General features: G+C 42.1%; 1 protein-coding gene across 2 annotated transcripts in view; it reads right to left on the reverse strand.

Annotated features, from left to right (window-relative positions):
- Positions 1-13973, reverse strand: part of LOC132395800 (zinc finger protein 407-like) — a 469731-nt gene that overhangs the window by 414381 nt on the left and 41377 nt on the right. For both annotated transcript variants that reach the window (XM_059972857.1, XM_059972868.1), the window contains exon 2: positions 5039-10431. In XM_059972857.1, coding sequence (XP_059828840.1) covers positions 5039-10367 — 5329 coding nt within the window. In that variant the 5' untranslated portion in view covers positions 10368-10431. The remainder of the gene's footprint in view (positions 1-5038; positions 10432-13973) is intronic.

The following is a 13973-nucleotide window of genomic DNA, read 5'->3' on the forward strand; positions in this document are numbered from 1 at the left end:
AAACCTTGCCAAATCCCCCTTCCCGAGGATGAAGCGCAACAAGAGCATCAGCCCCCAAACCCATGCCCCTGCACAACAAAAAGCACAAGAACATCGATACCCAAATCCCCCTTCCCCCACACAAAAGCTAACAAAGTTGCAACAACATCAGCCCCTGAACTCCTGTCCATCATCAAGCAGGCCATGCTCTGCTCTCTTCTCGTTGCTGCCATCAGAAAGGTGGTACAGGAGCCTCAGGACCCACACTTCCAGGTTCAGGAACAGTTATTACCCTTCAACCATCAGGCTCTTAAACCAAACGGGATAATTTCACCCAATTTACTTGCCCCATCACTGAATGTTCCAACAACCCATAGACTCGATTTCAAGGATTCTTCATCTCATGCTTTCAATATTTATTATTATTCTTTATTTATTTCCTTTTTGTATTTGCACATTGGCTTAGAGTGGTCTTTCACTGATCCTAGTTCATTGATTCTTTTGGATTTCTTGTATTTACTGTGAATGCCCACAAGAAAATTAAACTCAAGGTTGTACATGGAGACATATATTACTTTGATAATTAATTTAATTTGAACTTTGAATCACTTCTTCCATGTGCTCTTTGTGCTGTCAGATGAGTGCAAAATGCTCTAACTCCACCTACAAATTTGTAGATTACACCCCTGTAATAGGCCAAATCTCAAATAACAACTTATAAAAGCCCAGTGTGCTTCCTAGGAGCAGCTGAAAGAATAATCGTCACATAGAAAGAAAGCCAGGATTCTGTCTATTCAAAGCGTACATATACCGCTGATGACTGCAAATACTCTTTTGGACAGCAGTCGTATTTCCTCAGCAAATAAAGTCATTAATCTGCCAAAATACAAATCAAAGAGGGCAGAAAAAGACGAGCTCTAGATCATTGGAAGAAAAGGCAGTATTTTGCAGATAGAGAAGCAATAACTCAATTTCCTAGTGTCTTCCTATTTTTGGGCAGCTTTCCAACAGCTTTGAGGTCAGTTTTACCAAGGCCAGTATGCTGAACATGATATCACCAGTACAGGAGGCATACATTGACCAAATTAGCTGATTTTTTTTTAAAACAACTACTTAACTTACAAGAGGTTAGGACTGAATCACCTAAATTAATTCATTTAAATATATTTATCTAATACCTCACTACATTTATACACTGGAATAAAAAAACACAAACATTTTCTAACCCATATTAAGACTCACTCACGCAATGTGTCTTTTCTGCTTATTCTGGCAAGACTGATTTTAAAATTCCTGGCCTTCTTTTCAAACCCCTCTCTCCTCTCTTCCTTCAGCTCTGCAACTCTCAGATCTGCGTATTATGCCAGTTCTGGCCTCCTGATCATCTCCATTTTTAATCCCATCACTGGTGTCCATTTATCAGGTTTAAATTTTCATCCACTACTAACCTATTCTTCAGTGGCAGCACATCCATTGAAATCCCCGAGCTTACAATCCAAAAACAATTCTCCATTACATCTTCTCCTCTAACCACACATTGTGCATTACAATATTTTTTTTAAAACAGAGAAAAATAAGGTCATGAAAGTTACAAACACGAGAAAATCTGCAGATGCTGGAAATTTAAAGCATAACACACAAAATGCTGGAGAAACTCAGCAGGTCAGGTAGTATCTACGGAAAAGAGTAGACATTCAACATTTCAGGCTGAAACCATTCTTCAGTACCGGAAATGAAGGGGCAAAATGCCTAAGTAAAAAGGTGGGTGGGGGAGAAGCTACCTGGAAGGAGGTAGGTGAAGCCAGCATTGGGGGGGGGGGGGGGGGGGAGGTGGAAGGTCAAGGCAGGAGAATAAAGAAAAAAAATCTGATAGGAGAGGAGAGTGGACAATAGGAGAAAGGGAAGGAGGAGGGGGCCACAGGGGAAGTAACAGGCAGGTCAGAAGTGAAAGGTCAGAGAGGGGAATGGGGGGGTAAAGGGGGAGTTTGTTCACCGGAAGGTGAAATCAATATCCATGCCATCAAGTTGGAGGCTCACCAGTTGGAATACAAGTTGTTGCTCCACCACCCTAAAGGTGGCCTCACCATGGCACAAGATGTCTGTATGGAAATGGACACAATAATGACCCCAGCTGTAAATACAGCTCTACATTTATAGGTCCTGTACAAGTAGCACACTCCCTTGGAAATGAAGCAACTGAGAACTAGGCCATGGGCTTCTGATGAGAATTGAACAGATGTTGTGTAATTTGTTTAAGTGAAATGCACCTTAGTGAGCGGGCTACTATTATTATTTTATCATGCTTGCCAATGGTCCTTAGGGTGGCCTCAGCTTTGCACAAGGAGGCCACGGATCGACACATCAGAACGAGAATCAGAATTAAAATGCTTGGCCACCAGGAAGTCACAATTGTGGCAGATGGTGCTCGGCAAAGCGGTTCCCCCAATTTACAATGGGTCTCACCCATGCAGAGGAGGCCACAATGGGAGCACTGGACACAAAAGACAACCCCTGCAGCTTCGCAGGTGAAATGTTGCCTCACCTGGAAGGACTGGCTTGGGGCCCTGAATTGAGGTGAGGGAGGTGGTGTTTGGGCAGGTGCAGCTCTTAGGCCACTTGCAGAGATAAGTGCCTGGAGGGAGATTAGTGGGGAGGGACGAATGGACAAGGGAATCGCGGAGGGATTGATCTCTTCAGAACGCAGGGGGAGGGGGAGGTAAAGACATGCTTAGTGGTAGGATCCCTTTGGAGATGGCAGAAGTTGTGGAGGAGGATGTGCTGGATGCAGAGCTCATGGGATAGTCGGCAAGGACAAGAGGGACTTTATCACTGTTATGGCGGCGGGAATATGGAATGAGCACAGATGTAGGAGATGTGGGTACAGGCAGCATCAGTAATAGAGGGAGGGAAACCCCATTCTTTAAAGGAAGAGGACATCACTGATGTCCTGGAGGGGAAAACCTCATCTTAGGAACAGATGAGGCCAAGGCGAAGAAACTGAGAAAAGGGAATAGCTTTTTTTTCCTTTATTTATATATACAGGAGATAGGGTGGAAAGTATATCGAAAGTTATCTCTACACAACAGAAAGGATGAGACACCCCTTAAAAAGTACTGCGTTCCTTGCCAAATACTGACAACAAATCTTGGAAAATGAAGTTAGAGATGTCACCATCTCACAACTTCTTCTGGAGGACTGAAACAAAACTTCTGATGCAAAACTTCTATGTGTAATTCCAGGTACTCCAAAAACCTGTTTAGTACTCTGTGAATGTTCAAATTTTGTGTGCTCATTTATTTTCCCCCTATCCACAGGATCACTGTCTCTCACAATCTGTCCTTTCTAGGATATCAGTGCTAATAGTAAGAGTAGCATCATATCACTTCCCCGCACAGATAGATCCACCCCAGAAACTTCAGGAAATTGTAAGGAAAAGACTAGCAGATCCACTAAGCTTGCATCCACGAATGATGGACTTGCAGCCTTTGGGCTGCTTAGAGCCTATTGATTGCCACTATGGATACCTTAAGGAAGAAACTGAAACCCACCACCTTTCTAACACCAAGATAGCCAATTTTCCTAATGCTACTCCAGTCCCTTGGGCAAGAGAATCCTATAAAGTATCATGGACCCATTGCTACTTCTGGGCCTATGTCTTCTCATGATTCGTTCAGCAAAGTAAAAAAAAAATTAAAAATTAACCACCACAGTGAGATAGCCTCCCAAAAACCACAATGAATAAATTACAAATAGAATTTTCTTAATGCTTTCTTTGTGGTTCTGTTCGTGTAGATAATCAGTATAAAGCAAAGTGGGTTCATACAACTTACGAATGCTGGAAGAATTCTCACTTATAGTTATGGAACTAATACACAATAATTAACATTATCAAATATAGTTTATTCTGTAAACTGCACCATAACTGAACAGAGAAATATCCAAGTTAAAAAAAAAGCATTCCTTGCAAAGTACATACCTCAAGTGAATACTGAAGCGTAAATGGCATTTAACAAGGCTCACTAATTCTGACTGATAATCTGATGATTTGCATTAGCACAAGTTAATATTATTTACATCTATTAAAGTGGAAACCATATTATTCATCAGCCTCCTTTAGCTCTGTTCTTTCCTCATCTTAGCAAAGCTCTAAACAACAGCAAAATCCAATATTGTTCTGATTGGTGCAGGGCACTGTTACCAATGCTGCAATTTTGCGGCATAAAGGTCACAGTGTCATTTGTGGTAGTCACATTACTTTAGCTATCACATTAACTGGATCGTGAATAGAATTAGCATACATCATCAAACAGAACTGTATCCAGCAATACTTAACCTGGTGAACATACCCTGAACTTAAGTGTAGTCACTGAAAACATATTTTACATTTTAAATTATAGAACAAATCTTAATGGATAAAGAATGATTAGCTATCAAAACACAAGGGAAATTAAGTGCTCAGAAGCATGCATTGATTATTTTAAATTATTGGCTTAGAACACAATGCATCTTTGACTCTCTTTCAGATTTGGTATGCTTTTAGTGAGCTTTAGCACATTTACAAGACTTATGGACTATAATTACAACGGAATTCAGGTAATAGACACATCAGTTATAGGTAACGTGCCTTAACTGGACAATTGCATAAAGACTTGCAACATGCTCACCACTTGAGTGGACTTATCAATAAGCATCAAATAATATGAACACTTAATCCCAGGCCTCTAAGACTGCTAAAGTAATGATCAATTTATGAAATGAGTGTTGTGAGGGAGACGGTTATATCGTGATCTTATATTTCAAGGTTAAGTAGTTTCTTAAAGTCATGTCACACAATACATCTCATGTCACACAATACATCTTATATCACAGTTGGAAAGCTGCCCGTGAACCAGAATTTACTTTCCCTTGTCTACAATTGTCCAACTTTTTGCATACATCATCTTTCCCAAAAGGTTCATATTGTTACAATTGATTTTCAGGAATCAGCAAGAACTATACTTGAAGTAGGACAGGAGGGGCTGTGAGACAAAGTAACTTATGCTTGTATGGACATACATACCAGTATGCGTACGGATGTGAGCAAGAAATGCCAAGGAATTGCTGCTCTTGCACACCTTCCCACAATACTTGCAGACATTCCCTCGGTTTTCCTGCCGCTCATAATTTATCTGCTCAGTGTCTTCCACGATGTACTTATTTACTTCCCTCAGCATTTCCTCGTGTTTCTGCTTAATGTGAACAAAAAGATCCTGCTCCGATTCGAAAGGTGTGCTGCACTTGACACATTTGAAGGTGGCACCACCCTCTGGCAACTCTTCTATGCTCTCCTGTTCCATCCTCTGGTGACCCACACTGGCCAAGTGCTGGTGCAGGTTGCTCACAGTATAGAATGACTTCCCACACAGCAAGCAGTGGAAGTGCTTTTCAGCAGAAGGATGCTTCATAGCAATGTGGACATTCAACCCATTGACACCATCAGCCAGGAACCCACAGTCTTCACAGCGAATCCGTTTCGGGTCCTGCAGCAAGGCCCCTTTTGCCTTCCTCTTCCTTGCAGCCTGTGAAGGATCTGTCTTATAAACTGCTACAGCCCACTCGCTGGGTGAGATCCCATCTGCTCCCTGGCTATCTTCACTATTTTCAGCACACTCAGATTTTTCAGTGCCAGACTTGTTCTTCAATCTCACAATGGAGGAATCAAACTCAAAATATTTTTGCAGTCCCTTACCCTGGAACTCCAACTTTCTGAGGTCCTCACTAGAACTCTCAGCTGCTTCTACTGTATTACCCTCCGGATCTTGCCTCACGTCATTTGCATTTTTCACATCTTTGGCCTTCTCCTTCAAGGGTGCATCACCTGTATCTTGAGCTTCCTCACACTCAATAACCTGCTCACGTTCACCCTCACTTTGCCCAGGTACCTCTGAACTAGAATTTGTTGCAATATCTTCACAGCTGCTCTCAACTTGCTGCACACGATTAGGTTGAAGGTGATCTGAATTCCTCGCAGGCTGCTCCATTGTGTTACCTTCACTGCCTCCTGGAAGGGCTGAAGGTCCCATTTGCACGTTTGCATATTCTGCCAAACCACTGCAATTCAAAATGTTTCTATCTGAATTAACCAACTCATTAGGTCTTCTATCCAAATTCATGGTCTCTTTCATTGGTTTATTATATTTCGGCCTCTCGGCTCCAAGGACAACTTCTTGAAGATTATCCACCTCTCTTACCTGAGGAGCCTCAGCATCATTGCTTGCCACACTGGTGTTCGGCATCATGACAATGTCCATACACTGATTTGAATCACCTTCTGTAGGTATATCACCAACCTGATCTTTGGTGCCCTCCAGTTCCCCTGACTTCCCTGATACAGAATTCAAATCTACAGAGGAACTCTCGGCACCTGGGCAGGCATTTTTTTCATTTACTACTCTGGGTTCAACTTCAGAAAAATTCTCCGAATTATGCACTGCAGGTACTGTCTCAATTAGCTCTCCTTGATTCACTACTTCATTTTGGAAGGATTTTTCTTGTGGTCCTGTTGACTCAAGCACAGCTGTTGTCTCTTTGCAATCATTAGTTATCTCATTGCTTTCTGGCACTCTCTTAGGTTCAGTATGTAAAGCAGACTCCTGTGTAGCCTCTTGAGGAAGTTCCGAAGCTTTTTCCCCTTCATTGCTTATCTCTTGAAGTGGGTAATCTGTCTCTTCCTTCTGACTCCCACCCTTTGGTGCGCTGGTTACTGTTATCGATGCACGCACCGCAGACTGCCCTTTACCCTGATTTAATTTCAGGTAGGATTGACTTTTAAGTTTATGCTTTTCCGTAAAAGCATGCCTCATCATTTCACGTCTAGTGACAGCATAGTAATCACATGCCATGCAATAGTAGTCAAAATCTTTTGTGTGTTTACGCTTGATGTGCAACTCCAGGGTAGCCTGGGAATAAGCAACAAAGCCACAATATATACAAGTAGTGGTGGGGGTCCCTTTGAGTCGTTTTGTGCTGGATGAACTGCCATCCTGCCCCATATGATTTGGCTCTACCTCAAGGATTGCCTCTGTTCCTTTTTGTTCATCTACTTGCTCTTTATTTTGTACTGGAAGATCACTCTCGAGATTTACCTGAGTGCAGTCCTCAGTGACTCCAGACTGCTCCTTTACTTCATGTATCGCCAGATCTGCAGCACTGCTGCTCTGCTCAACACAGTCAGCTGCAGGAAATGCAGGGGGATCAGTCCCAACAATTTGAGGATTGTCTTTATTGTTCGACATAGTGGCTTTCCTACAGATCTCTACAGGTTTGGAGACATCAGCACGACTCTTGTGTTTCTTTGTGTTGCAGTGACGGTCCATGTCTCCTTTGGTGACAGTGTAGTAGTTACATGCCTTGCAAAAGTAGCTGTACTGATGACTGTGTTTCCGCCTTATGTGAATATTCAGGTTTGTCACACTGGAAGCCAATAAACCGCAATGGGGACATGTTCGAGAAATGTTCCCTTTAGGCCGTCCTTTTTTGATGCCTTCTGCTGATGCATGGTCATTACCTTTTTCAACATTTTCCACGCTGGTTGCATCACCTTCTGATATTTCCCAGGTTACAACAAATACCTGTTTGGATTTTGATGGTTCAAGGACCTGAACAAAGCCTTTGTCTATTTCACTATTAACATTCCCCAAAGCCCCAGTGGTCTTTATAGTATTTTGTACATCATGAACCCCAATGGACACCTCCTCCACACATTCCTCCAGTGATGGCCCTAGGTTTCTTTTCTTAGCATTCTCAATGTGTCTACTCCGTTTAACATGCTTTTCCATAGCTTCCCTGCTAATTGTGTACAGGCTACATACTTTACAAAGAAATCGATACTCCTGTGCATGCCTGAGTCTTATGTGTTTCAAAAGTACCGTTGCTGATCGAGCTTTGTAAAAGCAGCTCTTGCATTGTAATTGAAGCTTGCTGTGTGTTGAACGTCTCAAAATGTTCCCTGCAACCACTCTTGCTATGGAAGGCTTCTGAGGATCTTTAAACGAAAGGCCACATTTTGGGATGGTAGGATCTCTATTACCATCTGAAGTGGTCTTACTTGGATTCACTTTCCTTGGCTGCTGGTTTTCAATTTGCTCCAACATCTTATCTTTTTGCTGGGCAAGCACAAGACTTTTGTGCTGCTCTGAGCCCTCATGGTCCACTAGATCCTCTTCTGATGCAAAGTGTACCCTGCACGCAGAGCAGTAAAAGGCTATTTTGTGCTCTTGGCTCATGTGCTCTTTCAAAGCCCCTTCATTTAAGGTTACAAATGCACAGAGTCGACAGTCGATTTGGGAGAAGTTCAACTGATGCCTGTTGCTTTGACAATGTTTTTCAAAATCACCCTTAGTGACACAAGCGTAGCCACATGGCTGACAGTGGAAGTCCATTTCTTTTGTGTGGCGTCTCTTTATGTGAACCTCCAACCCCTTCCTGTTCTGAAACACATGGTCACAGTAAGAGCAAGTGCGGAGGGCTTTGCGATCGGCTGGGCTTAGCTTCGATTCAGGATTCTCAGGGTTGGGAGTTTTGTTATCTGCTTGGATGGTAGATGGGGTCACAAGGTTTTGAACCTGAGACATGTTCCCATTACTGTTCTTAACTAGGGTTGGCTCCTGAAGAGCTACTGGTGTGGCTGCTTCAGCTTTTTCACTTCGACTTGGGCAACTTTTTTTGGAAGACTTCTCATTTTCTAAGCTTGCCTCAGTCCCAGTTGATGTGTCTGCATCACCAACTCCACCTTGATTCTCAGGATTGCTGTCAAGTTGATCTGTTGCTCTGGCAATTTTGTGTTTTGATTTTAAACGTTGATTCTTCTTTCCAGCAAGTTTTGCTTGACCACGCTGGATGTCAGGAATAACATTCCTCCTGCCAGGAGGACGCCCTCTACCTCGTCTATTATCCATCTTCAAAAGGCTTTCTCTTAGGTTTCGAGAAGCCCTCTGTTTCCCCACCTCTTCTTGAGAAAACTGACCCTTATTTTTCATCTGCTGATTGCGTTCAACCTTGTCTATGCAGCGCGTGCTCTGTGGTCTCAAGCTGCTGATATGACCTTCATCAGAGCACTTTAATCTTTGTTTGCCAACCGATTCTTGAAGCAAATCAGATGGTTCTTTTACTCTTCTTGAAATTTTTTGGGGAGATGTTTTTCTGACATGACCATCAGCAAGCTGTACTCCGTCGTCTGCCTTACTCGATGGAGCTTCTTCACAGTGATCACTATCTGGACTCTCTACACACTTTGCACTTCTATTATTCTTTTGGGCAGTACCCTTATTCTTTGCTCTCCCCAAATTTTTGTTTTTTTTGCGCAAACTTGGGCCATCATTGCTGATGCATTTTGCTCTCTCTGCTTTGCCTTTGGCACTAGATTCAACAGGAAGCCTCTTTTTGGAGAGCAAATGTATGTATCCACCTCGTGCAGCGAGATTCTTACGGCGGAGGTGAGTCTTCCCACGGCAGTGGGCTTTCAGCAGGTTTTCATCATAACACCGGAAGCCACAGAGATCACAACCTAAACTTTCTTTTTGCACATGTTTGCGTTTGAGATGCACCTGCAAAGATGCTCCACTTGCTGCTTTGAATTTGCAATGAGGGCAAACATGGGTTTTTGACCTTTTGGAATGATTCTCTTTAATGTGCTTGTCTAAGTCGTAACGTGAAGGCATTAACTGGCCACAAAGCCGACAGTTAAATCCCTCCTTTGTGCCTGTACTTTCCCTTGTGCTTTTTGTTCGCTTTTTATGGAGAACAGAAGAAAGGTGCTTTCTGTGACTCTCCTCTGATGGGCTTGTAACATTACAGATATCACAGACGAGATTGTTGTCATTGAAGTGACATTGCTTGGTGTGAATTTTCAGTGCAATTTTATTTTTCACCAGAAAGTTGCAAGAAGGGCATGTTAGAGCTACTCCAGCTATGATCTTTCTGGCTTGATTTTGGCAGCCTTCAGCAGTTCCCTTTGCTTCATTTTGCTCCTCTCCTGTATGCGTCAGAGGTGGCTGTAAGTCAGATGGCAGAGGTACAGCCTCTGAAACCATAGTGTTTCTGCTACCCTGAGATTCTTCAAAAGTGACAGTTTTCAATCTTTTGGCTGGAGGGTGATCAGTATACATCCGCTCGCCGTCCTCCAACCTGATTTTCCTTTTACGAGCATCGGAGCCTGCCTTTATCAGCAGATCGCCACTACCACCTGAGTCCTTGGTATCTTGTGGTTCAGTGGTTACTCCTTGCTCGTAGTTTCCATTTGCCTCAGTTTGTGGATCTTCAACATCCATTCGCTCCCTTTGTTCTTTGCTCTTGGCTGGCAGCTGATGAAAGGATGCTCCAGAATCTTTGGATCCTTCATTTAAATCCATCAGGTCAGATCATGGTGTTGGCAAGGAACACCAGTAGAATAGAACTCGCTCCATTCCTTTCAACCTTAAATGTAACAGAAAGAAAACAAAGTGTGATGTAATTATAAAAGTATGCATAGCAGAAGAATTATACAACATGCAAACTACATTAACCAACAAAGAAAATAGAAATTAAGATGAAATGATTGTTTTATAAATGGGGTAAATTCATTTCTGAGGCACAAAAATAACAGTTGGCATTATGTTGTTGTTCCTCTCACAGAAAACTAGCTTTAAATCACTGCACCATATTTTTAATAGTGGATGTGTGATCAAAAGAAAAATACTAATGCACCATAGTAGAAAATGACAATAAATGGGCTCCACTGTGTATCTTTTTGCTCATGAGTGTCTTCATTTATAGTGCAATAGTGTGTAATTATTGCAAAGTATATAATTGTTAAATTCTGAAGTAAAAAATTATGGGTTGTCAAAAGATTCAAAAAAGGAATCCAACTGAAGAGAGCAGGATACTCCATGGCTACCTATATAATACAATATTTATACAAGTTATCCCAAGTGCTTTGCTGTGAAGATGCCCTGTATAAAGCACCTATGCAATTAATAGACAGTGTGGCATCAGCCTCTCCTTTAGCAAGAGATGATAAATATTCTACAAAAACACCAGACGGAATATGTGAGTTGAGTAAATTAGGTCATTCAAGTCAACATTAAACATTTCAGATAGTCATGGTTTGTATTCAAGAAGCTTCTCATTGGCAAGAGTTAACAGCTGTGAAAAGTTAAGTGTGGAAAGTTAGCAGAGGAATTTCACACATTCACACAAGCAGAGACTGGAAATTTCTGGTCACACTTAAAACCAGGGTAGTTTGTGAGGAATGATGCAGGAACCATTTTGTTTCCAAAATGGACAGAGCTATACTATTTTCTTAGAAAAGCAGCCCAATATGATAAATGTAGTGATAGTGAGCCCAGTGGTTAAAACAGCTGGCATTTAGGACTATGTCTTCAAACATTGCAGGTAAGAACATTGTATGTGTTCCTATAGCTGAATCAAAGGATCTGTCAGTAATTAATTTCAAATACAACCAGTGCAGCAGGTGTAGCATTTGTCCCACTTACAGGGATAAGTGTCGGGAGGGAAATCAGTGGGGAGGAATGAGTGCCCCCACACCTCCTCCCTCACCACCATTTAAGGCCCCAAACAGCCCTTTCAGGTGAGGCAGCACTTCACCTGAGTGTCTGTCAGGGTTATCTATTGTATCCGGTATTCCTGGTGCAGCCTCCTCTACATCGATGAGACCATTGATCAGGAGACCATTTCATCCAGCACCTTTGCTCCGTTGCCACAAAAGGCATGATTTTCTGGTGGCCACCCATTTCAATTTGACTTCCCTTTCACATTCTAGCATGCCAAGTTCAAGGTCATTTTATTGTCAATTGACTATACATATATACAACCAAACAAAATTCCTTCAGACCACAGTGCACCCACAAAACATACATCACACAGCACAGAAAACATTACCAATGATAAGTTAATAAAATATATTTCAAAGTGCATATTGTGCACAGTGCATGTAAACAGGTTAGTCCATGGCCTCCACTCAATGAGGTCACCCTCAGGTTAGAGGAGCAACATCTCATATTTCGTTTGGGTAGCCTCTGCCTGATGGTATGCACTTTGATCTCTCTGACTTACAATAATTTCTCCACTGTTCTCCTTCCTCTTTTCCATTCCAAATTCTGGCTCCCCTCTTACCCCTTCGCTTCTCCTCACCTGCCCATCACCTCCCTCGGAGTCTCCCCCTCCTTCCCATTCTTCCATAGTCCATTTTCCTCTCCTATCAGATCCCTGCTTCTTCAGCTTTTAAGTCTTCTACCTATCACTTCCATGATCCCTATTTTATCTCCCCTCCTCTACCGACCCACCTGATTTTTCACCTATCACATGCCAGCTTGTACCCCTTCCCCTCCCCCCACATTCTTATCCCGGCTTCTGGCTCCTTCCTTTCCAGTCCTGATGAGGGTCTTACCCTGAAACATTGACTGTCTATTCCTCTCCATAGATGCTGCTTGGTTCAGCATTTAGTATGTGTTGCCTTGGAAGTCCAGCATCAGCAGAATCTCTTCAGTTTATGATCCAATTCCAGAGGATTGTGCAGTTACTTGGAACACTCAACATGTTTTAGATAAATTGGACTAAAGATTGAAACTACACTTAATTACTTTTCCGATAAACATAACTAATAGACAAAACTGAAAGCCTTGTTCTTGGTAAAATTGCCATTAGTTACTTCTGCTTACTGGTTATGTAGGACCTTAGGGAAAACAGGCACCCAATTCTCAAGAAGGCTACCAGGATGTTCACCTTACAAGAGGGACAAATTTAAGAGCAGGGAAGCTATGCTGCAATTGTACAAGGTATTGGTGAGGCTGTACCTGGAGTACTGCATGCAGTTCTGGTCTCTTTATCTGAGGAAAGATATACTGGCTTTGGAGTCAGTGCAGAGGAGGTTCACCAGATTGATTCCAGATATGGGTTGTTAACCTATGAGGAGGGACTGAGTCGCCTGGGACTACACTTGTTGGAATTCAGAAGAATGAGAGGATCTTATAGAAACATACATTAATGAAAGTAATAGATAATAGAGTCAGGATTGTTATTTCCATTGGTAATTGACACTAGAACTAAGGGACATACATTTACGATTCAAGAAAATAGATTTAGGACAGATGAGGAGAAACTGCTTTTCCCAGAGAGTAGTGAATCTGTGCAATTCTCATGCCAAAGCAGCATAGGCTACCTCACTAAATACATTTAAGATATAGTTAGATATATTTTTACATAAGGGTAATGGGGAAAGACACGCAGGTGGAGTCGAGTCCACAGATCGGCCATGATCTTACTGAATGTCAGAGTAAGGTCAAGCAGGCCTAATGGCCAACTTCTACCTCTATTTCTTCTGTTCAATTCAAAGACTTAAATCTGCTTTTACAAAAAGAAATTCTGCCACCCCATCCTTACATCTTTACTACCATTTCAAAGTCAATTCTGAATGCTTGGAAGATAAAAGGGCCCCACACCAAAATCAGCATGCCAAGTTAAATGGGAAATGGGTTCTTATGTGACACTCTCACTGTATATGTTCACAATGCTCGAAGTCCTGTCACTAATAAAGTCTCCTAGAACATTGCTTTTTACATTTCAAAAACAAAATATGTTTATTCTTTTATAATATGTATAATTTTTGTTACGTGGTCAGAATATTCAATACTTTTTTTTTAAAGCCAGAGATCTGCTGCCACTCATGTAACCCCTGGGGTCTCCATCAGCTGTAGTGGAAGGCTCTGTGGACAGTGTTGTGGTCCTTTTCAGAGCCTTTGCATTGGCTGCACAAAGCTTCATTGCATCTCTCAGCATGTACTCCTGCAACCTACAATGTGCCAGATGGCAGCATTTCCTTATGGACCTCCTAGAACATCAAAACAGGGAATCTTTCCAGAACACATAAAGCAGTAATGATCTCTCTAGTACCTCTTAAAAGAACAGAGATTCTCATGACTGTCACGGTGAACTGAGCATTGCATTTGTGTACACATGTG

Source organism: Hypanus sabinus, chromosome 1, assembly GCF_030144855.1.
Source record: "Hypanus sabinus isolate sHypSab1 chromosome 1, sHypSab1.hap1, whole genome shotgun sequence".
In the NCBI taxonomy this organism is placed as follows: Eukaryota; Metazoa; Chordata; class Chondrichthyes; order Myliobatiformes; family Dasyatidae; genus Hypanus; species Hypanus sabinus.